The sequence below is a fragment of the Sphaeramia orbicularis genome, chromosome 16 (assembly GCF_902148855.1).
Source record: "Sphaeramia orbicularis chromosome 16, fSphaOr1.1, whole genome shotgun sequence".
Lineage (NCBI taxonomy): Eukaryota > Metazoa > Chordata > Actinopteri > Kurtiformes > Apogonidae > Sphaeramia > Sphaeramia orbicularis.
The window spans coordinates 30,443,325-30,468,634 of NC_043972.1; the positions used below are offsets into that span (position 1 = coordinate 30,443,325).

The window sequence follows — 25,310 nt, forward strand, 5'->3', positions numbered from 1 at the left end:
ATTAGTATGTGGACGCCATCAACAGCATTATGGTGTCTTCAAATGTGTGAACTTAAGGGGTCATTGTTGCCCTAACGTATTCTATTACTTCTGTATTGGACTCATCAGTGTGCTTCACATACACGTGTTTAATAGAGACAACTCGTTTCTTCGAGAAGTACGGTATGTATTTGAAAGTAACATGTAGTAACTGTTGTTGACAATCCGCCACTTTCTGCTTAAGAATCAGAATATGTGTGCAGCAGGCAGTAGAAGAAACACCCGTACGTCCAGTGGACAGAGGTAAGTAAAGTCTCTCTGTGGAAGTTTTATGTGTTCGTATTTTGGGTTAAAACTCTTTAAAATGTCTGAGTTTTCTTACTCTCGCAGATGCACTGCAATGCATACATGCAAAATGGACCCGTGCTGTTGTTTTAACAGATTAAGTGTTCAGTCCATTTAGTCTGTAAATTTGGAGGGGGAAGTTATAGTATTATATGATAGTATTATAGTAATTATAGTACCAGAGCTGCACATACAAATGAAGAAAATCTCTTGATACTTGCTATGCTATTTTGGTCTGAATTAGTTAAATATGACATAAGAAAAGCAGATTGTTGATCTTGGATAAGGTCTATGCTCCTTCAGCTTTTTTTTTTTTTTTTTATTATTAATTGCAGTATCTTTCTTCTTTGTAATTTCTTTTTGACTGATCACGTCTCCAGTGATTGCTGTATCTCTAAATCAATCCTATTATTAATTTCATGTACTTAATGGAAATCTTAAGCTGGCCAAATAGATGCCTAATATGATGCATAAGTGAAATTAAGGGGCTCTGTGTCAATAGATATCCTAAATATGAAATCATTATATTTTTCAAGTTTAAAGCCTGTTTTTCCTGAATGAAAGTTATATAACCATGTAATTAATTATTATTATTATTATTATTATTATTATTATTATTATTATTATTATTATTATTCTTTGTGGTCATAACATGACACTTCCCAATAAGCAAATTTTTCAAAAATATAGAGCATTTAAAGCTATTATAGTAAAAATATTTATTCACTATCAACTATGCATGAGTAAAACATCAAACATTAATGTGTTTTATCTGAGAGTGTAAGCCAAATAAACTTTAAGGATGAGCATGAAGATGAAACATTAATATCAACATAAGATTCCATTGTCATATTATCATTTTATTGCCTAGTACTGTATTAATTGTCATACATTTAAGTGATCTTACATTTTGCATTTAATTGCAGGTCACGTAAAGCTTTTCCGCCAGTTATGTCTGAAGACTCCAGCAGTGATGAAGAATTGTGGCTTCCCACAGAAAGGACAGTGTGTCGCAAAAAGCTGAATTGTTGGGAATGTGGTAAAAATTTCCCCAACATGCACGGCTTGATGTCGCACTACCTCAGCCACAATGTCCCAGCTACCTGCCACATCTGCAAAATTACTTTCCGGCGGCTGACATCACTTTCCACACATCTGGATAATGTACACCCCAGGTTCTGTAAAATGTGCGGTGTGGCATTCAATAATGTATGGGAGTTGAACAAACATGCAGAGACAGACTGCAGGAGTGCTGTGTATTTAGATGAGCCCAGGGACAACTGTTGTAATGAGGTCACTATAGAGCTAACTGAAGGCTCAGAGGTCTGTGATGCAGTGCCAGACCCGAGACCTATAGAAACAAAGGAGATTATGCCAGGGGGACCGGAGACATCTGACAACAGCATAGAGTACATTGTCGGTGAAGATGATAAAGACACTGACAGTGATGAAGTTGGTGGAGAGGATTCAGACAGCTCGACAACTTCTGAATCTGATGACACAGATGAAACAGTATCTGGAACTTCATCTTCAGATAAACTGGAAGAGAATGATGGCTCAAATTCAAGATCCATGGATTTGTTAAATAAGTCTTCCAACCCTCCACCCTCCAAAATAAAACAGTCAACACCCCCTAAGCCTGATAGTTTATTCTGTCATGTATGTAACAGGGGGCCATTTAGGTCAGTGAAGGTTCACATGCGGTTTTGTTGTGGTGTGAAGGTAAAACGTTGCCATCTCTGCTTCAAGGAATTTCCAACTGAGGAGGCTCTGAAAGAACACCGGCTAAGTTTGTACAAGTGTCACATCTGTGAGCAAGTTTTGTCTACCTGGACATTATACAAAGACCACCAGTGTCCTAAGGGGATCAGATCACCTTGTGTTCTCTTTTGTTCTGGGTACATGCCAAAAGCATGTAAAATATGCAAATCATTTTTTACTTGTGAGAGAGCATTACTTAACCACGTTGCCAAAGTTCACACAAAACTGGTCAGTACCAAGTTCTGCATTTTGACCAATCCATCCCTGTCAACTGATCAAAAGATTTCCCCAGTTGTTTCTGGCACAGCAGTCATCACATCCCCCTCTTATTCTGGTCAAAGTCCCAGTGGAGTCAACCAGGTTATTAATGGAAATGTCTTTGTTGGCCAACCCTTTGCTTCATCCATGCCCACTGCTGTAAGACCCAGTGCAGGTGTGGTGCCAAAAGTGTCTACATTTGCTAATGGGGTACCGGCTAAGATCATGATTGTCCAAAAAATGCTTCCTAATGACCCTCAGGTTGTCCAGCAGCAGAGTGCCAAAAACCAGGCAGCCATCATGGTGCAGAACAACATAAAAAGACCCCATGTAATGCAGAAGCCTCCTTTGCATGCTCAGCCATCTGGTTCCTCTTCACATGTTAGAACATCTCCCATAAAGACGACTTCTTCTGCTGCACATGACACACAGATGAAAGATGCCTTAGTTAACCACAACAATCTGCCTCAAACACATCCTACTACACCTGTTGTCTCAGAGAAACCTGCGTCCTCTCCACCAGCACCTACTATTATGGCCATGTTTGAGAACGGCAGCCATGATGTGGCTTTGATGAAGCGTATGAACACGAGCTGGCGCTTCAAGGCCTCTTACCCCTGCAGGCACTGTGGCGCCATGTCCCGGCAGCCTGCTCTTATCATCAGCCACCGCTACCTCCACAGAGGCCGCCGCTCACATCTTTGCCAGTGTGGTCGAGCCTTTAAACACAGACTGCACCTGCTGCGGCATTGTATCCAGCATGCCGAGGCCACGAGCTACATCTGCGTCAGTTGCGGGGAAACTTTCACTGGAGCAAAACTGTTAGCCAAGCACATGAAAGGCAAATCTAAAAAAAAGCCACATCCCTCTGGACACACCTCGAAACATAGACATAAAAATAAGTGCATGATGCCTTTGACATGTGACTGTGGACGACTTTTCTTACGACCTTCTGCATATATATGGCATCAACTTAAAAACAGGGCACAAACAAAGCAATGGGATATGCAAATAAGCAAGCATTAATGTGAGGAATGTCACAATTTTGTCATGAAGACATGTGCTACCACTTGAAAATATAAGAAATAACACACACAGTCTTAATTAATGGCTTTTAATAACAAGCATATCTGGACACTCAACATGCTTTAGCCATGTGCAAATGATACATAGTAAACAGGGTTAGAGAAAATTCCTCCAAAGTTTAATTGACCCCAAGTTAGAATTGATAAGGAACATGTGTCAATGTTTGACTAAATTAAAACAGAAACTCCAGTCTTTCCTCAAGAAACAGAGTAAGTCCAGTTATGCCATTTTTTTCTCACAAAGTGCTCTTTATCAGTGAGGTTTGTTAGTTCTGTCTGTTGATCTGTGGGTTTCTGGTCTATCTTTTAGTATCATATGCAGACTTATACGTTATGGAAAGTTATTGGCATTCCAAATTAAAATTTGCATTCTTTGAGGATTTTTCTCAATTTTTATGTTTATTGTTAGTTCTTAATCTGATGTTGTTTACACAGTTTTTCCACTAGATGGAGCTGTTTGGTCACAAAAAAAACGAGTCTTCAAAGCAAATTACACTCTGCCTCCATGGCTTTTGTACTGGGTGAAACTGTGAAATGTATTCCCACATGAAATCATGACAACCCATGACTTTATATTTTGAAATAAATGCCCCTCTTTTCTTTCACTTGAATGTGAGATCTGTTATTTCATTCACACAAAGCATAACAATGAGTAATTGTTAGAATGAATACATGACCAGATGAATAACCCTCTGTAGACATTTAGGAATTGATATTCAACTCAATAACCATTTAGCCTGCACCCTAAAAAAGTAAATCTGAAAAAGAATTTCATGAAGTAGATTAGATTAATAACACTGTTAAATATTGCCAGAAAAAATCAATAAAATTAACATGTAAAATATACATCTTATTCCACAGGAATTAGGCAGTGATGGAGTCCATCAATGAAACCTTATAATTAGCAGTAAAAGCGATCCCTGGAGCCTTTGACAGTGTAGATCACAAAACACTTCTTGTGCTTAGTCACAATTACAAGTGATTAAAAAAACACTGGCGATTAAAAAAAAAAAAAAAGGAACTGTGATTCTTCCATAGTTCTTTGTAATTTTACAGCTATGAGTCATGCTGCAGTGCACTCAGCACCAGGCCAGAAGATGAGATCTTTTGTAGGTATGCCAGTCCTCCAAGTGGTTCAGCATGTTAACAGTCTGGACCAGCCCTCAGTGGAGAGGATTCACCGTCTCATTTTCATGATTAGTGAAAATTAAAATACCAGAGACAATACATCTGTCTGCTCCTGAAGTTCATATTGTTGTGTCACCTGCAAGAAGAAAAAGGACTTAGAGAGCACATTGCAGATGGGTTTTGAGACCACATCCTGCACCTGTTTTGTTCTGCATTCGTAGCTGTGATTTCTGTTTACCTTATTTCTGGGTTACGGTGCCGTAAGAACTGAGACAGTAGCTCAGATGTCTGTTGGAAGCAGCGGTTCAGCTCATCTAGCTTCTGCTCCATGGAGAGGATACGCTCCTCCAGCTCCCGATAGCAGTTATTCCAATTGGCACTGAGGTCACACATGATCATCTGCAACTGCAGATGAAATATCTTATGAGGGAGGTCACACTAAGGTCACATTACATCCATAAACCTGTCTACTGCTTAATATGGATCTTTGACAATGTGTTCAAGGGCATCATGCAACTTTTACAGCCTTTTTAGCAACAATATTGAAAAACAGCCAAGAGCAAACAATCTAATTAGTTTCTAAGTGGACGTTGTGTACTTTCCCTTGAGTTTAGCAGTTTCACACACTGCTCTGTGTATCAGAACGGTTCACTGTTGAATAAAGACGCATCAGCACATTCACCGCACTGAAACATGACTTATTGCAAAATGACTGTAACCCAGTTTACTGTTTATTACAAGATGCTGCACTAGCAGTCTGGAAAAAAGTGTTTGTTTTCCATAAGAAAATGCACAAATCTCATTAGATAATGTCTTTATCTTGGGTTTATTCCACTTGGAAAATATTTGTAGGTTTAAGTCCTCACACAAATGAATCCTGAGACATTTTATGGAGATTTAACAAGCATTTAGTGTGTCTAAACACCTAGTGATAAACTGTCAAGTACTGGATGATAGTCTTTGGAAGCAGTGAGTGTTTTAGTGTGATCCATGTTGTCTAGTGTAACACAGAAAATCCGACTTTATCAACTGAATATTACCTTTGGGAAGTCCACCATCTCACTGGCATAATCTCTCAGCTTTCTTTGTTTGAGCCGTAATTGCCGAAATCTGTCCAGAAAACACATATTTCAGTTTTCATTTTATTAATTCCAAAATACATTCTTCCACTGAGATACAAATGTAAACGTAACACCAAAACAAACTAGTATAACGTTAATATATTTAAACATTGGAATCTAAATGCTCCTGCGTTAAAATATAGAGATGAAGTGTCCTATTTTCAGTCCTGGCACAATACAGATCCCTGATTTGTAGAGGAATATGCTGACATCTGAATATTCCACTACTCAACAGGCAGGAGTCATGCTGTGTATGCGGAGCAGCTATAAAACATTGCTAGGAGGTTTTTGACAGAAGGTGGAAAGGGCTAAATTTAGTGTTGCAGTTGGATAAAACCAGAAAAAAAACTATGGAAACCAACATAGCAACCACTTCGAAAGCATCAGGAGTGATGCAGCGCTGCTCTCATTATGGTCTGCTGTTCAGAATCCCTAGGTGTGGAGCTGCCTCCTGCCTTGACTTTCCACAGTGTATATGTGTGTGTATTTATAGTAGATAAGCAGGAAGTACAATCCTTCCACCCATTCACACATTCACACACGAGTAACCCATGTACCGGGATAATGAACCCATACATCTACACTTCAGGACTTCCTGTCTTGCGCAATCCACTTGTTCTTAGAAGAGGATGTCGGACAAAAAGAAACAACTCCAATGGAAAAATTAGTGACGACTTGCAGCTCAGTCCCTCTCTGTAATGCGTTTGTGTTCTTTTTCTTGATGGGTGGTTTGTATCCTACAAAAAGATGTGCGGTGTGTTATGTGTTAAAATTTATAAGCAGTGTAAAAAAGGTTTCATGTTTGCTCCGTTTTCTATAATAAAAGGGTGGACTCCTTTGCACACATGCCCTGCCCACATAAAAGAGACAAACAAATCTAATTAGTAATCTAAATTAGCTTTTAAAAATGTGACTCTGTGGTTGGGCATGTTGACACTGACTTAATGACCCGTAAAAATACACATGGAAGGCACACACACCGCCTCCCCACGCTACATCCCTCACCCAGACACGAATACACAGACACCCAGCCTGAAGGTATCGTTTGTGATACAGTAACTCACGCTCTGATGGCTTCCAGAAGGCATCGCTGGTGTCTTCGGTGCTCACCGCGGTTGCCCTTTGTCAGGTTTGCGCGGTGCAGAAGCCAGCATTCCCTAAGCACATTAGCAGCAGCATGGCGGATCTGGTGAAAAGAAAAACAGTGAAAAAAAAAAAAAAAAAAACATTGTGGATTCAATCAGTGATATGACCATGTGGGTAAATAAAGCTTGACTGACAAAATTACAAAAGAGAGGACTTTTTTCTGAACAGAATCTTGTTCTTATCAATCATTTGAGTACAGGAAGTAAAAGCTTGAACCATCCAGAATTACTGATTAAATCCAGAAAGTCTTTCCTGTTTGAACATTTAGCTCTATGATGTTGATTTCAGATAAAGCACAGCTATGAAGCTCTTATTTTCAGGCTGTTTTTGAGGTTTAGACGTGGCAGTGTTTTTCTAAAATCACCATTTTGCACTTTTCTCTTTGATTCTATTCATGTCTGTTTGTCTTCCTGCCGAATCACTGTAACTGTCCTGTGATGATGTCAGTCTGGCCCTGTTGTGAGGGTTATTAATAGAGGCTGTCAGTGTCTGCATCCAGATGTCTTCCCTTGTTCCCATCAGTGTAAATCTGGACTGCACCAGAACGCTCAGAAGGATGCACACACACACACACACACACACACACACACACACACACACACACACACACACACACACACACACACACACCAAAACAACCACAAGCAAAGCATAAAGATGCACCTAGTGACAGGATGCAGCCACCAGGAGAAAGGAAATGGTTGTATCCTCCAAAACAACGCACCTACTGCACTTAGACACTGCCTTACACTTTGGTGAGAATGTCTAACAAGGGCGAACAAACTGTAAATTTAAGCCAAAACTGATACTGGTTTACTGGTTTTACTGATTTCTGTTATTGAAGACATTTTACTTGCTTTTTTTACAGCATCTTTATAAGATTTTATTTATCAGACACGTCCTTTTCCCGTCATCACTAAGCAAACACTTGAATCCTGCTCAAGGCTACAAACAGAGCAACTCCTCTGCAAGTCACTTCCACGCAAACGTCAGCTCAGCGCACTTCCTGCCCGTCACTTTGCCGTCCTGAACTGACACAAGTTTCTTTCCTGTAAGAGATAAGATTATTTCCTCTGTTTGACGCTTTTGCAAAAGCTATAAAGAGATTGGCAGGCTTGATCTCCCTCCTCTTTTCCCACACTTCTGTGCCCTCAAGTCTCTTATTTAAAGAGAGAAAAATTATAAAAAGTCTGTAAAGCCAAAACATGCTTAGTGGGACATTTTATCATCATACCTTCATCTGCTGATAAGTACAATTTTGCAAGTAATTATCAGATTGAAATGAGCATAAAAGAGGCATGGGCTCCATCTTGAAAAGTTTTCATCAAACACAAGTGAAGTAATTTGTAATGTTATACCTTTTGACATCCTATGATGATTCATGCGTAAAAAAAATCCTTTTTATGTAAGCCATTAAATTATTAACATTTTCATGCAAAGACTTTTTCTATTTCAAAATTCAGCTTGAAGTTGGTTTTCCTCTTAAAAGGCATTCCAGCATTTTGGCTCATTTAATACAAACAACATATTTTACATAACTGCTGACCATTTCTAAAAGCATACCAAAGTGTGTTTGTTGTCATTGTTGTCTGATAATGCTGTGCAGATTTTTCGGTTTTCTTACTCGCACAATATCCCGGTAACTTTGACCATGATAAACGCAGACATGGTGTTTATTCTAATGGATTACCAAACCTAAATAAGCTTCAAGCCATTAAATGAATAGAACAGAAATAGATGCACGAAATGTAGGAAGAGCACATTAGAAAATCAAAAACATAGCAACACACACACACACACACACACACACACACACAGATGACAGAGGTAAGACTGCTGTAAATGGGGAAAAACATGCAAAATCACAGACACATTCAATCTTATGGATGATGATGAACTAAAACAACGTATTGCACTTACCCTTTTAGAGATCTGAATATCCAGCATGAAGAAGTGCACATGTTTCTCTCCTTTGTTTAAATCCAGCTTCTTAGTAACAACTGCAACCAACATGGCAGTGCAGGCTACACCCTGAACACACACACATACACACACACAGCAGTTCAGATGATTGCAGAATACCTTTATATATTTACCATTTTTTGCCTCTTTTCCCGAATTCCGATTCCCCATATTTATGATTCTCCAACAGCTGTATAAGCATAAAAAAATGTAACATTCATCCTGAATATTTTAAAGGCAGAAATTGATTTGAGTCGTAAAAAGTCTTAAGTCGGTCCTCATCCTCAACAGTATGTCTTTTTCTACCCCTCAAGGGAAAGCTCTTATTCTGAAAACTGAATGTTGATCATTACCTCATATGGTTTCGTCCAATAAATCAGAGTTATATTTATACTGAGAGTTCAATGGTTAAACACGGGCCTCTGCTATAATAGTGTGGGTTTCCTCTGAGAATAACTTTCTGCTATTGCTGGACAGGGAAGTACAGAATCATGGTCAATATTCAGCAGATACAAATGACATACAGACAGGCACACAACTATAGAAATAGACAAACAAAACACTGGACCTATCCATTTTCCACCAAAACATTAATGAAATATAGGTCTTTACCTGTTTTCCTCTTTAGTTTGCATTAGTATTAGAGAGAAAAAAGAAGAAATCAGCGTGAGGATAAGGAGATGACCAGCCTGTTGAATAAGACGTACAGTATACCCAGTATTTATTCTTGACACCAAACTAGCCCCAACATATCAATCATTACACCATTTGTAATGTGGGAGGTAGCCACCCTTTCCCCGGATCCATCCACACATGCTAATGACATGCAAACAGTGTTGTCAACCCCTGAACACAGCTGCAAATGGACTTCTGACTGGAGTGGAGCTCATGTGACCACAGAGGCGTTCAGTCGTATTACAGGTGTGAGCATCACTCCAGTCACTGGATCGTACGACTGTTATGATGGAAGTTGGATTTTTTTTTTTTTTTCCAAATCATGGGCACAGGTTGGCACATCCTCCTGTTGTAGCTGTGCCAAAGGCAATAAACCACCTAAAAATGGATGGGGTGGAAAGTTTTCCATTATAAAGGGGGAAGCTTATAAAAACAAGGGAGATGGAGAAAGGGAGATGGAAAAGATTGTTTTCCACTCTGTCACAAAGAGGTGTCTAAACTTACATCCAGCACCTTGGCGGTGACTCTTATCTGCTCATAGCAGATATTAAAGTGGCAGAGGTAAGGCAGCGAACCAAAGTCTGCCGCCAACTCAAACAACACTCCTTACACTCAGTGACTTAGTGTTTACCTTACTGTACTCTACCTCTAATATCTAATCCCAAGTATTTCACATCTTTTCTTCCTTTATTTCATACTGTAAATTATCCCTTTAGGTTGGTCCTAATGTTTAATGTTTAAAAGGATCCCCATTAGCTGCCACCAAGGTGATAGGCTAATCTCCATGGGGTCCACACAGAAGGACAACACAAAACACAAAACATAATAATGCATGATATACATGACAATCACAATTCACATTATTAACAATGCAAATCTAAAAAATAATAGTCATTATTAACATCATTAAAAACATAAAACATCATCAGAAAAATTGAGATTAGTTATTACATTCATGAGTTGCATCCATCAAAGAAAATAACATCTGCTCCTCTCTATACAGCACTTGCTCAGATATTTAAATAGGTGATACTTGAAAGATGATGTACCATTCAATTTATGGATATTCAGGGGGCAGTTATTCCAATAATTGATGGCACGATAAATAACTGTCCTCTTCAAAGCATTTGATTTTGGATGTGGCAACATAATCTGACCATCACCAGCTGAACTAGTAAAATGAGAATGAATTTGACTACATTTGACAATTTGTTTGTAAAGGAAAACAGGTTAGGTAGAAAAGATAGTGTTCCTGAAAAACTTAACTGCGCTGAACACAAGCCTATTCTCTACCGTTAACCATGAGAGTTGACGGTGCATACTGACAGTGCTTGTTCTTATGGGACAATGTAAGACTACAACTGTAAAACTAGTCCTAATCTTGCCAATCCTTTATCATATTATACAAATCACATATGTAGATAGTAAAAGAAAAAAAAAACACATTACATTATCCATTACATCAACTATAACATGATGACAGAAGGAAAACTATATTTAATTAGATGAATTAAACCACTAATACAATAAACCAAGAGGTCTATCAAGGACTGAGGTGCCTTCAGTTTCCTCCATGTAATGAATAAACGGCAAGAGACTCAACTTAAGTAGTCTGACTCACTTAAAGGAACAGCTAAACACAAAAGAAACACATTAATTTAAGTTATAATATATAACTAATAAACCTCAGCGTATCCATGTGATCCCTCAGTATCACAGCTCCATATAGATAATTTACGTGGCCTGTATATCCTACCGGTGTTATGGGACTGCACCTGGTCACTGTCCATTCATTTACAGCTGAGATCTAGACCACACACACCAGGGAATGAAGGCACTTAGGTCTGTCAGCACCACTAGAGTGTGCAGAAGTTCAAATAATATTCAATATGTCCAAGGTAACTGCTGGAAAAGCAGATTTCACTGGAATACAATACAAATGGCACATCAGAGACATGAAATACAAGGAAATGGAGAACATTGAAATAAAAATAGAGGGAGACTTGTTGGAATGGAACAAAATAGAGAGAGAGATAAACCAGAATGGAATATATGTAATGGAGTAGTGGAGAAAAAGGAAACAGAACAAAATGTAATAAAACAAAAACTATGAAAAAGAACATATTTAGGAGAAAGTGGAATCACAATGAAGAAAATCAAAGACAGAAAAGAACTTGAATTAAAAAAGATGGTGATTAAAACTGCAACTGTAGGAGACTGATGTAACGCAAAATGAAAATAAAAACAGCTGAGGAACATCTTGAACATGTTGTATCTGAGCGTCATCATGCTGCTTTTCCACACAAAGAACTGTGATATGGTTTACTAAGGAACGAATACAATGTAACTGAGATAACACACCACCCTTCTGTGTGCTTATCGACTAAGTATTACATATCTTTTATGTTATAATACCTACTGCTGTGTTGGCAAAGTAATTTCCTGATAAGAAACCATAAAGAGCCAAAGAACTTGAAGAAATGAAATGAATGTCTTAAATATGGACATTTTGAACATTTAAGTGCAGTACTTTGCATCACTGCATCTGTACGCTGTTACTGAAACCAAATTATTCTACAAAGCAAAACACATTTGTAGTATCTTCTATATGGGTGCTTCTATAAAACTGGTCCCTAAAAACAGGACAGAGGGGCTAAAAATTCAAACCAGATGTAGACTAATGTTATGATGCAGGTTTGGAAGCACTTTGGGTCTATTTTAAAAATAAATATTTACTGAGATAAAAGAGAAATTATTTTTCAGATAAAACACATTTTTATATTTTTTAATATTATTTTCATACAAAAATCTGCATGTAACACGGTCAAAAAGACACAAAAATTATGTACTACTATTCTTTTTAATATCTTTTTAGTCTCACAGGTACATTTTGGGAATTGAACTAATTATGCAAGGCAGAGTGTTTCACAAAAATGATCGCTGTTGCAAAACCACTCATGATTTATTTGTGTTTAAATGGGCAGGTTCTGCATGTAACACGAGTGGACACAATAGGTTACACACAAAACCTGGAATAAGACTGAGATTCATGAAAAAACCTGCATGTCTGGAATAGAAAAACCACTAGGACTGACACATTTAACAGTGTCTTTATTTACAGCGGTATATAAGACAATTTTTAGCCATGTTTTCCAGATCAAATACACTGACACCTAGGTAGCTTTTCATGTCCCAATTTTGGCACCAATTTTTAGTCCTGATATTTTATAAAAAATTCATTAATTTTGGGATGGCTCAGAGCAAGAGTATAATTTTGTTGCATTTATCTGAGGTCATCACTAGGTACATCCTGGGGGGAAATATGTCTACATTTCTCTTTCATTGGGTCTAAAAAAGCTGGCAGCGTGCCAGGTACCAAAATGAACCCAGTTTCATAGAAGCACCCATATTATTTTTGTCTCAACAAGAAACACAACCTAGTTACCATGACTCCTGTGAAGAGGCAAACCATTTTGCCACAGCTGGTTTTGGGCGCCACATCACCGTAGCCCACAGTAAGAAAGGTGATGACGATGAGCCACAGGGCCGTGCTCATGTGGTTAGCCGGCGCTGTCGTCTGCCTACAGGAAGAGAAAGGGCTATTATAAAATGTTTTTGTGGTTGAGAGAAAATATCTACCTTGACTCATTTTTTTTTTTTTTTTACGTAAATATATCAATCAGTACGATGCGTTGGGGAAAACTGTTCCGGATTTGTTGTGTTGAAGTTAAACTGAAGCAGTCACTGTTTTCTGCTTCAATTTGTATCAAAAACATTTTTGCAAATAAATAAACAGGATTCCTTCACCACAGTCAGGTCCATATATATTTGGACATCACTGTCTTCTTGGTAACTCTTTGTATCTACACTCATGAATATGTCTCTTGATTGTAAACGTCAATAATAACGTGCCGACCTCCACTAGTGTGTTCAGAACTTAGCTGGGATGTTCTAAAGGGTTTTCCTTCACCAATTAAAGATTTCTGTGTTCATTCTCTTTAGTTGTTTTCTAAGTTCTTCCACATCTCCCTAATAGGTTTATTGAGTGTGTTTTTTCAGCTGAATAACGCCTCCTTCACTTGCATTGATACCTTTTTGGATCTCATATTGACAACTCCATTTAGCAGCTACTAAATGCAACATCAACATCTGGAAATCAACTCCAGAGCTTTTATCTGCTTCATTTATCATAGAATAACCATAGAATAACAGGCCACATCTGGATTTGAAGCTGCTTGTCAGTCAGTTGTCCAATTACTTTTGAGCCACTGGAAATGGAGGGACTATGTTTAAAATGGTTGTAATTCCTAAATAGTTAATGCTGTTATTTTTTTGTTACAGCCCTTGAATTAAAGCTGAAAGTCAACACTTTAATCACATGTTTTTTGCTTCATGTCAAGTCCACTGTGGTGGTGTACAGAAGTAAGATTACACAATTTGCATTGCTGTCTTATAATATTTATAGACCTGACTATATGGGCCTGTTTGTAGAAACTTTAGAACAGTATTTTTCAACCTTGGGGTCACCTGGAATTGAAATGGACTCACCTAAAATTTTGAGTAATTGATAAAAAAAAAACCCACAGTCTTCATTTTCCTGGATTTAGTATCAATTTACATGGTCCTTTCCAGAAATGTATGCAAAGTAAATAAAGAAATAGCAACAAAAATGACTTGATACTCAAGAACAAAATGTTACTGTACTGACTAAGCCCAACACACTGGTGCATCGTGCCAAGGACACTGTTGTTAAATTGTTAAACTTTATAAACCCGTTTCCAGTCGATAATGTGTGCTCTCAGTTTGATAAAGGTGTCGTCTGTTACTCAAACTGTGTAATCAGTGCTGCAGGAAGTAAAGAAGAAAGTAAACTTATAAAACACTGTAAAGACAGAGCCTAATGTACAAACAGAAACCACATACTGAGATGAGATGGGGAATTAAATACCTCTTTCTATCATCTAGTACAGAATACTAGATTGATGACCGACTATCCCTCATAACCTATTTTATTACATCTGACAAATCAAAACAGACAAAACTGAGTGAAGTGAAAATGAAGACCAAAGCTTCTATTAAGGCTGAACTGAACAAATGACCTCACACTATTCCGACAGCCAAACATCAGGCTGACGTTTAGTTGGACCCGAGGCCGGCGGTAGACATGGGCAGGGGTGGGCTCAGTCCACCCAATTGTCTGTCTTGCCCATCCAGTCAAAAGTTAAGGTAAAACATTTATCCAACAGAAAAATAGAGCAGATTACACTACTATTACGTTTTATTCACGATTGGGTGGGCAGCCTATCCTATTCTATCAGTGATTGGTTGTCATCGTTGTTTTGCATTCTCTGAGGGCTTCATTCACTCATACAGCAATTTATTGTCTGTCGTCTGTTTCTGAGCTGCAGGGAAATAAATGACCCTCCTCGGTCACTGCTGCACCTGTCGAGGTCACTGCTGCACCTATCGAGGACACTGCTGCACCTATCAAGGTCACTTCTGCACCTGTCGAGGTCACTTCTGCACCTATCAAGGTCACTTCTGCACCTGTCGAGGTCACTTCTGCACCTGTTGAGGTCACTGCTGCACCTGTCGAGGTCACTTCTGCACCTATCAAGGTCACTTCTGCACCTGTCGAGGTCACTGCTGCACCTGTCGAGGTCACTTCTGCACCTATCAAGGTCACTTCTGCACCTGTCGAGGTCACTTCTGCACCTGTCGAGGTCACTTCTGCACCTGTTGAGGTCACTGCTGCACCTGTCGAAGTCACTGCTAGACCTATCGAAGTCAGTGCTAAACCTATTGAGGTCACTACTGCATCTGTCGAGGGTTTCTGTTTAATACTGCGGTCGGAATTTCACTGTATCTCTGACTTTTTGACATGGCCTTGGGTTGAGCACCGTCTCTGGGTTCCTACACAGTATCTGGCCTAGTGCAGCGGCCACATCACATCACGTAAATCACCACTAATAAAACACACACACTGGGCAACACAGCGGCAGTAAAACAAAAAAACATACACACATCAGTAAAACGTACACATGGTCTCTCAATCTTCGCCCAAGGAAGGGACAAAATCCAAGTTAGGGGCAAATGATCTCTGTCACTAAATTATAATAATTATTATAATAATATTGTCCTGTTGGTTTATATGTGTCTAGTTCTACTGACATTTGAGTCTAAAGTTCAGGGTTTTAGATGGATAAAGAAAGATTTGTTGTTTTCTCTGTCATTCGTCACATTTCAGACTGAATTTGAATAAGACTTTTTTGGTTTGTGAAATATTAAAAAATATAATTTAGTTATTTTATTTTGACTTTCGGCCACGTTTCAGTTGTTTGTGTGGTTGTTCTATTTGTGCAACTTTTCAGTCTGAGTTTGAACAAGAGTAGACTGCCTTCTTTTTGTATAAATTCTGGCCACAGTGAGAATCATTTATTTTATTCGTGTTTAGTATTCATTCTTTTATTTTTCAAGATCATGCAATGAAAATAAATACACATAAAGGCCTTTTAAAATCATTTTTATCTTATATTAAAGAGTAAATGAACACAGATGAGCTGCCGTACAATTGAATTTTTCTTTGGGGATCAATAAAGGGATTCTTATTCTTAAATAAACCCCCAAACCACTTCTTTTCAGTGCCATCAGGACTGCAATTCAAATTATCAGCCTTCAGGCCACTATTCAACTTCACTATGGGTACATACCAACCAAGTAGCCCACCTGTTATTTCAACCAGCCCACCCTTATATGCTAGAAGCTGGAACCGGCCCTGGTTGGACCGCATTAAAAAGCAATTTGTTAGCGTAACAAAACAGAAAATAACGACTGCCAAATCTGAAATTGGAATGCACTTTAAATAGGAAAGTCAAATTGACCATCAAGGTTTGAGGAGGAATGTTAAACTACAGAGCATTTCTGTGTTTGTCTTATGGATGCGATCCAGTGAGTGGAGAAAAACGTACAGCAACAACACAATGTGAAGGCTTGTCCTGAATAAAGTTTTTTCAATATTATCTCATTCTAAATACCAAGCACATTACCTAAGTATTCTCTGTATTTGTACTAAATTCAATGTGAAAATTTATTGTACTGGAGTTAAACACATGAGAAAAAAAAATCATGGTAGATTTCAGACTTGAGTTTGCATAAAAGGCTTTATAAAGGACAATTAAAAAAAAAGATTGTTGAACTTTAATGTAAAATATGTGAAACACTGTGTACAGTAGGTCCATATGAAACAGGAAATGCATTGTTTGTAATTTACTTTCATAAGGAAAAATTCAGCGCTGAAATAATTTACACTGGTGATTACTTTAGTAGATTTAGTTCTGTTCTCTACACATTGTGTCATGTCTGTATTTGCTAAAACAGTATTAAAATGATCCAGTCCACTGTGTTAAGGGAATACTGCTTTATTTAAACTCATGTTATTAGTCTTTAAAGGGGACAAATTTTGTTAAACCCAATTTTATTAGTCTTTGGTTCATTTATTTGTGTATTTGGACCCTAACAGTTCGTAAAGTTTGAATTTGAATCCTCCAGGTGCTGCAAAGCTATCTTTATATTCATTCTGGCAAAAATTGAGTGGATTTCTACAACCTTTTTTAATTTCTTCTTAATTTGTTACATTTTATAAGTAGTTACACCACGACATTTGCACATATAAGGTCAAAACTTTTGACCAACATTTCTTCAAGTGCGGCATAATTGTTTGTCAGCAGCAGCGGTTGTAGTCCGTACTGAAAATATGTCCAAACTTTGAGCTGATTACCTCAAATGTTAAGTTGTTGGTTGTATTAATGAACACAAGTGGCTGAACAGGACAGAGACAGTCAGTGGGGTGTGAAGTGGCTCATTTGCATTTAAAGGGCCAGCGCTCAAAACGACCTTTCTGGTGTCATTAATCAGAAATAGGGCTGAAGATGGACCTGTGGAGTTGAATTAATGAAGAATTCAGACCCAAGCATAGCATTTACAGTTTATGTAGACCACAGGGAAATGTTTTAAAATCTATACTTCCATTTATAAAAGCAAAATGTCACTCCTTTAACAATCACAGAGTGTTTTAGATTAAGCTGTTTTTAATCATTTGTGGCTGAACGTTGCCAGCTTTGTTTTTTTGTTGCAATCTCCCATTTTTGATGACATTATCCTGTAATTATAAAAAGTATGGAGCAACAAACACTGTAACTGAGTTCTGAGTAATTAATGAGTGTCTTACAGTTGTTTACCTTTCACAGCGAGTAAGCATCCAGGACGAAACGAGCCAGAATGAGAGGATGATGGCCAGTAGTGTCCGACCAGGATATTTGTTCATCAGTACCTTGAGGACGAAGCGGAAGGTGAAGTTGATGTTATTGAGCGAGCCGATGCTCCTGTAGGAGGCGCTCAGGAGCACTTTGCTGTGCAGCAGGATGGCCCTGTGCACCAAGTAAAAACGGAGGAACATGAGGACTGATAACAGGAGCTCCATGTTGACGAGGACAGGGCCGTGGTGGCTGGAAATGCAGAGCGGTGCTGATGAGGAGGAGTTGGAAGGCAAAACCGCCTCCCAGTATGTGCCAACAGGATGGATGGCACAGACCACCAGCTCCAGTATGATCACAAAGACCCGGTGACTGGTCATAGCGATACGCCAGTCCACCTGATGATGATCTATGATAAACAACTGAAAGACAGAAAGGAAGAGCAAGTGAAGGACATTTAAAATAGCTCTGTTTCACATGGAAATACACACACTTCTTACAAGAGTTTCTTCAGAAGTTATCATATCTTCAACATCATAAGGATGAAGTATTTGAATAAACACATTGTCACCATCCTAAAATAATTGCCTATATGTAATTTCTGACAAAAGCAACTTTTTCGCCTCAATCATCAAATAATTTCTGGTTAAGTTGTTTGTATTTCCTGAAAACAGAGAAAAAGTGACTGAGGCAAATATTTCAGGGAGGTGATGACATTGTCTTTGATTTAATGATGTCTGAATGTTACCAGGGTTTATTGGCTGTTGTTCAGTCTTGTGTTACAGTAAAACTGTGTGGAAGAAAAACACAAGGACAACAGTCGACGTATTACGCATCAAAAAATTAAAATCACAGAACATTACACTTCAGCATCACTTCCTATTTCCACATTTATGACTTTATCACCATATTAATCACCTCCACATAACGTACAACATCTATTTCTAATGCTGTTCTTCTCCACACACCTAGGGCGTAGGTTGTGTTTCAGCATTTTTAGAAACAGACACAGCCACCAAACCCACATAAAACATATGGTGAATTCGGTCACATTTAAATACTCAGGAAACTGAACTCATTCAGATGAAGACGGTGGACAGTGACGATATTATTAGAGGACGATATATGTTTTAAACCTACCAATGTGCACACTTTATGATGTGATGATTTTTTCCACGGATTTAAAAAACCATGGCTTAAAACGAAACACAAATATGTGGCTAAATGTTTTTGAGTTTTAGGAGGTAATTTAGGATATGCACATTGTAGAACAAGCATAAAAACCACAACAGACTTGGGATATAATTTAAACACAGATGTAAGTGGGGATGTGTATATACAAAAAAACAGAATTTGTTGTTTTTGCAGGGTTGTACTCAGGATGCATCTTTACTTTCCCCTCTCAATAACACCTTACAAAAAGAAAAAATTAAGAAATATGTGCGTATTATTAAAACACACCCCCAAAATACAGAACTGCTCATCCTCTATAGGGAAAAGTAAGACCTCCATCTGGATTTAGTACACCTTGAACTCTATTTTGTCGACTGTTTGGAAGTTTTATTAAATAATCTTGTTATATATATGTAATCCCAAACTTTATGCGGAACATTCCAGAGTATATCTTTGTTATTGGGTTGTTGTTCAGTTTTTTATTCCCTCATTACTGACCTTTATAGAGCTTATGTTCTGTCATACTTCTTCAAAATCTATTTTTTTTTAGCAATGTTTGTATATTCCTGTATATTCCAGCCCTACATAAATGATGCAAAGACTGATAAATGTATATGCATGGCCATTATAAACGTACAAAATCAAACCTAATGGCGGGCTAAGACTTTTGCTCAGTACTGTAGGTTATTCTCAAAGTAGCAAAGATATCTGATAACTTTTGTTTTATATATAGAGGTATATCGGTATGGTTTACTTTGTGAACTACTGTATTGAGGAACTAAAACTACAACAAACATCACTGAACACTGTTTATTGGCGCCACCCTAAACCTGCACTTGCTTATCTTCTCTAAGCACATGCATGGACCCCTCTTGTCTCGGACACACATGACTTCGTAGCACAAGAAAAACACCAAATTACATCGTATATACCAAGTGTGTGCAACCAATAGTAAACTCCATGCACTATGTCAGAATCCATGCGTCTTACAGTGTACTACTCAGCGCACTTGCGGTCTGCCCTGTGCTTTATTAAATACTCATGCTGTGAGTCTGGATGAGGACAAAAGAAAGAATGTTTACTCTGTTCAGTTTCAACCAAATCCCTCCATGTATAATGAATTCACACAAAACGGCAACTAGCCATGTGGATTCGGAAAAAAATATCTCAGCTGCATCTTTGTGCAAGTCTGTATGGTGTGGTGTTTTCATTCAGGGTTATGACTTTCTTTCTTTTTTTTTTTTCACAAACACAGCCAATAAAACCAAAATTATCAGCGTCATGGCTTCCATCACTCCAAGACCTGCTTTAAAAATAATTATTATTGAGTGTCTCCAAAGAAATATGATTCCATCTACACTTATATGAAGCAGACAAAATGCGGTATGTATGGTATGAGGCTATGTTTGCACTGACACACACTTTTAAACACCACATCTCTCATATAACATCCACAGTGATGAAAATATTAAAAAAAAATAAAAATAACATAATACTCACCTGGATGTCTTTATAATGGAAAGCGATGATGAGGATGAGGAGACACCCGGTGGACAGGCTAATGAAACCGTTGATGATTAGGGCCATTTCTGAACCCTGGGAAAAAAACGGAGAAAACAGAGATATGGAGAGTAAAACAAGGGAATTTCTGCAACAGGAGGAATTTGATTTCTTTCCACCTTCTTTTCTCCATAATAAAGGTTTTATGGAGTTTCTCATGTCCACTGAGGTAATGAGAAAACATTAATAAAATGTTCAAGTATGGTCTTTCAATCAATCTAAATGAGAAATGGTTTATACAATGAAATCATGATTGATCTCAGATTGTATTCTCAGTCATTAAACCAAGTTAATATAAAGTATATCATCTTATTACTGAGTATAACATAATTTAGCCCATTTAAAGATTAAATGCTTGTCATTGAATTAAAACAGACAACAGATACATAAATTGTTAAAATAATAATAATAGCTGTTCATTGCAGTCCTGCACCATTATGGAGGATCAGATTTATTTATTCATTTATTTATTTATTTTTATGAACTATAGTTACTGCCTCACTGTTTGTATGTTTCAGAGCAACACATCAAGTTGCAAGAAATGTAATATGAATCCTTTGGAACTGCCAACATTTCTGCATAAATTGGTCATAAAATGTGATCTGATCTTCATCTAAGTCACAAGAATAGATAAACACAGTCTGCTTAAACTAATACCTCATGAACAATTACATATTTTCACGTTTTTACTGAATACAACATGGAAACATTGACAGTACAGGGTGGAAAAAGTATGTGTACCCCTGCGCTAGGGGTGACATGATGGATAGCACTGTCGCCTCACAGCAAGAAGGTCCTGGGTTCAAGGCCAGTTTCGGGCATTTTGGCGCCCTAGGTGAGATATGTGAACAGATGACCTTGAGTTCTCCTGCAAAATGTCTTGATAAACTTAGGAATTCATTTTTTTGTTGATGATAGCAATCTGTTCAGGCCCCAAAACAGAAAAACACCCCCAAACCATGATGCCCCCTCCACCATCCTTTACAGTTGGGATGAGGTTTTAATGTTGGTGTTCTGTGCCTTTATTTTCCACACGTAGCGTTGTATGTTCCTTCCAAACAACTAAACCTTGGTTTCATTTGTCCACAGAAGATTTTGCCAGTAGTGCCTTGGAACATCCAGGTGCTCTTTCTGCAAACATGCAGCAATGTTTATTTGGACAGCAGTGGTGTCCTTCATGTTTCCATGAACTCCATTCTTGTTTGATGTTTTACATATTGTAGATTTATCAACCAGACTGATCTCATGAAATCTTGTTGTATGTCACGCCAGTTCCTATGGGATTTGGCGTGCTATACATACCCATTTTCATCCTTTCATGTGTTATTCAACGCCATTTGATTGCGTGTCAATGTACGCTAAGATCTCCAATCTGCATATCTGTAAACGCTAACCCTAACGTTACACTTAACCCTAAACTTAACCACTAACCCTACCCCATCCCATCCCTTCATGAAAACATGAAGGACACCACTGCTGTCCAAATAAACATTGCTGCATGTTTGCAGAAAGAGCACCTGGATGTTCCAAGGCATTACTGGCAAAACATTCTGTGGACAAATGAAACCAAAGTTCAGTTGTTTGAAAGGAACACACAACGCTATGTGTGGAAAAAATAAGGCACAACACACCAACATTAAAACCTTATCCCAACTGAGAAGTATGGTGGAGGGGGCATCCTGGTTTGGGGGTGCTTTGGTACCTCAGGGCCTGGACAGATTGTTATCATCAACAAAAAATGAATTGTCAAGTTTATCAAGACATTTTGCTGGGGAACTCAAGGTCATCGGTCCACCAGTTGAAGGTCAACAGAGGATGGGTGATGCAACAGGACAATGACAATGGTTTCATTTGTCCACAGAATGTTTTGCCAGTAGTGCCTTGGAACATCCAGGTGCTCTTTTTGCAAACATGCTGCAATGTGTTTTTGGACAGCAGTGGTGTCCTCCATGGTGTCCACGAACTCCATTCTTGTTCAATGTTTTTTGTATTGTAGATTTGTCAACCAGACTGATCTCATGAAATTGCGTTGAATGTCAAGCTACTTTACATGAGTTCTGCATTTGGCGTGGTATATGTACACATTTTCATCCTTTTGTGTGTTATTCAATGACATTTGATCACGTGTCAATGTACGCCAAGATCTCCAGTTTACATATCCATAACCGCTAACCCTAAATGCTAACCCTACCTACTAATGTTGTGGTATTTGACGCTGTGTGAACATACATGCGGAAAGCTTATAATGTGTACAGACAACACATCAATTCAAAATGGTGTGTTATTTGTACGCAATTCATGATATCCCGTCGTGTCAACAGAGATGTTGGCATGTGCCAGAGATTTCAGTAAGTCTGTAGCTGACAGTCTAGGTTTCTTCTTCACCTAAATGAGCATTCCGCAATGAGCTCTTACAGTCATCTTTACTGGACGGCCACTCCTAGGGAGAGTTGTAACAGGACTGAACTTTCTCCATTTATAGACAATCTGTCTGATTAACATCAAGACTTTAGAAATACATTTGTAACCCTTTCCAGCTTTACACAAGTCAACAGTTCTTAATCATAGGTCTTCTGAGAGCTCTTTTGTGCAAGGCATGGTTCATATCAGGCAATGCTTCTTGAAAATAGCAAATTCAAAACTGGTGTGTTTTTTTAGGGCAGGCTTTAACCAACATCTCTAATCTGGTCTTATTGATTGGACTCCAGGTTGGCTGACTCCTGACTCTGGTGGGAGGTGGTGGGAGGAAGCCGGGGTACCCAGAGAGAACCCACACAAACACCGGAAGAACATGCAAACTCCACACAGAAAGGTCCCTGGTTGGAATCGAACCCCGCCTGGGATGGGTTAGGGTTAGCGATTAGGTTTAGGGTTAAGTGTAACGTTAGGGTTAGCGTTTACAGATATGCAGATTGGAGATCTTAGCGTACATTGACACGCAATCAAATGGCGTTGAATAACACATGAAAGGATGAAAATGGGTACGTATAGCACGCCAAATGCCATAAGAACTGGCGTGACATACAACAAGATTTCATGAGATCAGTCTGGTTGACAAATCTACGATACGTAAAACATCAAACAAGAATGGACTTCATGGAAACATGAAGGACACCACTGCTGTCCAAATAAACGTTGCTGCATGTTTGCAGAAAGAGCACCTGGATGTTCCAAGGCACTACTGGCAAAATCTTCTGTGGACAAATGAAACCAAAGTTCAGTTGTTTGGAAGGAACACACAACGCTACATGTGGAAAATAAAGGTACAGAACACTGACATTAAAACCTCATCCCAATTGTGAAGTATGGTGGAGGGGGCATCATGGTTTTGGGGTGTTTTTCTCCTTTGGGGCCTGAACAGATTGCTGTCATCAACAAAAAAATGAATTCCCAAGTTTATCAAGACATTTTGCAGGAGAACTCAAGGTCATCTGTTCACATATCTTGCCTAGGGCGCCAAAATGCCCGAAACCGGCCTTGAACCCAGGACCCACTTGCTGTGAGGCGACAGTGCTATCCATCGTGTCACCCCTAGCGCAGGGGTACACATACTTTTTCCACCCTGTACTGTCAATGTTTCCATGTTGTGTTGAATAAAAACATGAAACTATGTAATTGTTCATGAGGTATTAGTTTAAGCAGACTGTGTTTGTCTATTCTTGTGACTTAAATGAAGATCAGATCACATTTTATGACCAATTTATGCAGAAATGTAGGTAATTCCAAAGGATTCACATACTTTTTCTTGCTACTGTATATGATTACATATAATAAAAGTAATGAAGAGCATAAGATTACAAGGAATAATTTCAGGTAGTAAACATGACTTCAATTACAGTCTATTCTGATCTGACTAAATTATGTCCAGATAAGTGCTTTTGCAAAATATTATATTACAAACAAGTTGACCTTTGACATTTTCTATATAAAATGTCATCAAATCATCACACTATACTATTACACAATCATGTGTAATTTTAACATAATGCAAATTTTTGAGTTAGGGTCATAAAAATGAAATCACAGTGATCATAGACTTTGATCTTTAATCACCAAAATTCAATCAGACAACCTGTGAGTCTAAGGGAATATGCATGTCAAACTCAAAAGTAAAAATTCAAAAGATCCTCCTGTCATTGCTGGCTTTGGGCTGCCAAGAGACTGATAATGGAAATTAGCCTTATGCATTGTGACTTTATAAATAAAAAAAACAAAAAACAAATATCACATTCACAAAAATCAGACTGACTCACAGACAGATAGACAAACCTAAAATATGAGACTATTATGCAAAAATGCACAGTACTTGCTCAATGTCAAACACTCAATCTGAATCCAGACATGCTCTCAACCAGGTGTTTTAAAGTAAACTTAAATAGAACATCCTGCTGACTGCATTACAACATAACTGTAAGCTACTCTGCAATTCCTGCATCTCAAATAGTAGCTTCATCAAAACTTTACGGTTCTTAGGCCTAATGAAAGTGTAATGGCTCATTCTGTAATGTACTCAAAAAAAGTACATAAAAAGCCACTCAATTATAGTAACGAGAGTGCTTGTAATTAAATAGCTTCCATTCCTGGTGACAGCTGGAGGCACATTTACACACATAGTTTTTTAATTATCTCATATTTTTCACAACCTGGAAAACACATATGTACATATAGGTCTTAGCAGCTTGTTCTCTGCAGGTAACAGAGGCTTTACCTCAGGTTCATGCATCTAAACGCAGCTGATGCGACGTCAGTGGAAGTTTTTAAAATGGACATGCAGTTTAATGTGGTTAGCAGTTAAAAAGATAATTACAAACTTTCAAACTTGAGGAAACTTGAGCGTGTAGGTGGTATGGTGTGACGTTCATTGG

General features: G+C 38.2%; 2 protein-coding genes across 4 annotated transcripts in view; one reads left to right on the top strand and one right to left on the bottom strand.

The window, feature by feature from the left end:
* Positions 1 to 4,031, top strand: LOC115436029 (zinc finger protein 841). Of its 3 annotated transcripts, XM_030158724.1 has the most exons (3): positions 1 to 162; positions 243 to 282; positions 1,251 to 4,031. In XM_030158724.1, the coding sequence occupies exon 3, from the start codon at positions 1,276 to 1,278 to the stop codon at positions 3,367 to 3,369; it is 2,094 nt and encodes a 697-aa protein (XP_030014584.1). In that variant the 5' UTR covers positions 1 to 162; positions 243 to 282; positions 1,251 to 1,275; the 3' UTR covers positions 3,370 to 4,031. The 3 variants fall into 3 exon arrangements, with proteins under 3 accessions (XP_030014584.1, XP_030014583.1, XP_030014585.1); XM_030158723.1 differs by having other exon boundaries at positions 1 to 282; XM_030158725.1 differs by lacking the exon at positions 243 to 282.
* LOC115436030 (intermediate conductance calcium-activated potassium channel protein 4-like) overlaps positions 3,439 to 25,310 on the bottom strand; it is a 25,494-nt gene continuing 3,622 nt past the window's right edge. The window contains exons 2-9 of the mRNA XM_030158726.1: positions 20,386 to 20,481; positions 17,698 to 18,134; positions 12,906 to 13,041; positions 8,744 to 8,854; positions 6,742 to 6,863; positions 5,597 to 5,666; positions 4,795 to 4,961; positions 3,439 to 4,692 (exon numbers count right to left, since the gene is read on the bottom strand). Of these exons, the coding sequence (XP_030014586.1) occupies positions 4,689 to 4,692; positions 4,795 to 4,961; positions 5,597 to 5,666; positions 6,742 to 6,863; positions 8,744 to 8,854; positions 12,906 to 13,041; positions 17,698 to 18,134; positions 20,386 to 20,481 (1,143 nt within the window). The 3' untranslated portion in view covers positions 3,439 to 4,688. The remainder of the gene's footprint in view (positions 4,693 to 4,794; positions 4,962 to 5,596; positions 5,667 to 6,741; positions 6,864 to 8,743; positions 8,855 to 12,905; positions 13,042 to 17,697; positions 18,135 to 20,385; positions 20,482 to 25,310) is intronic.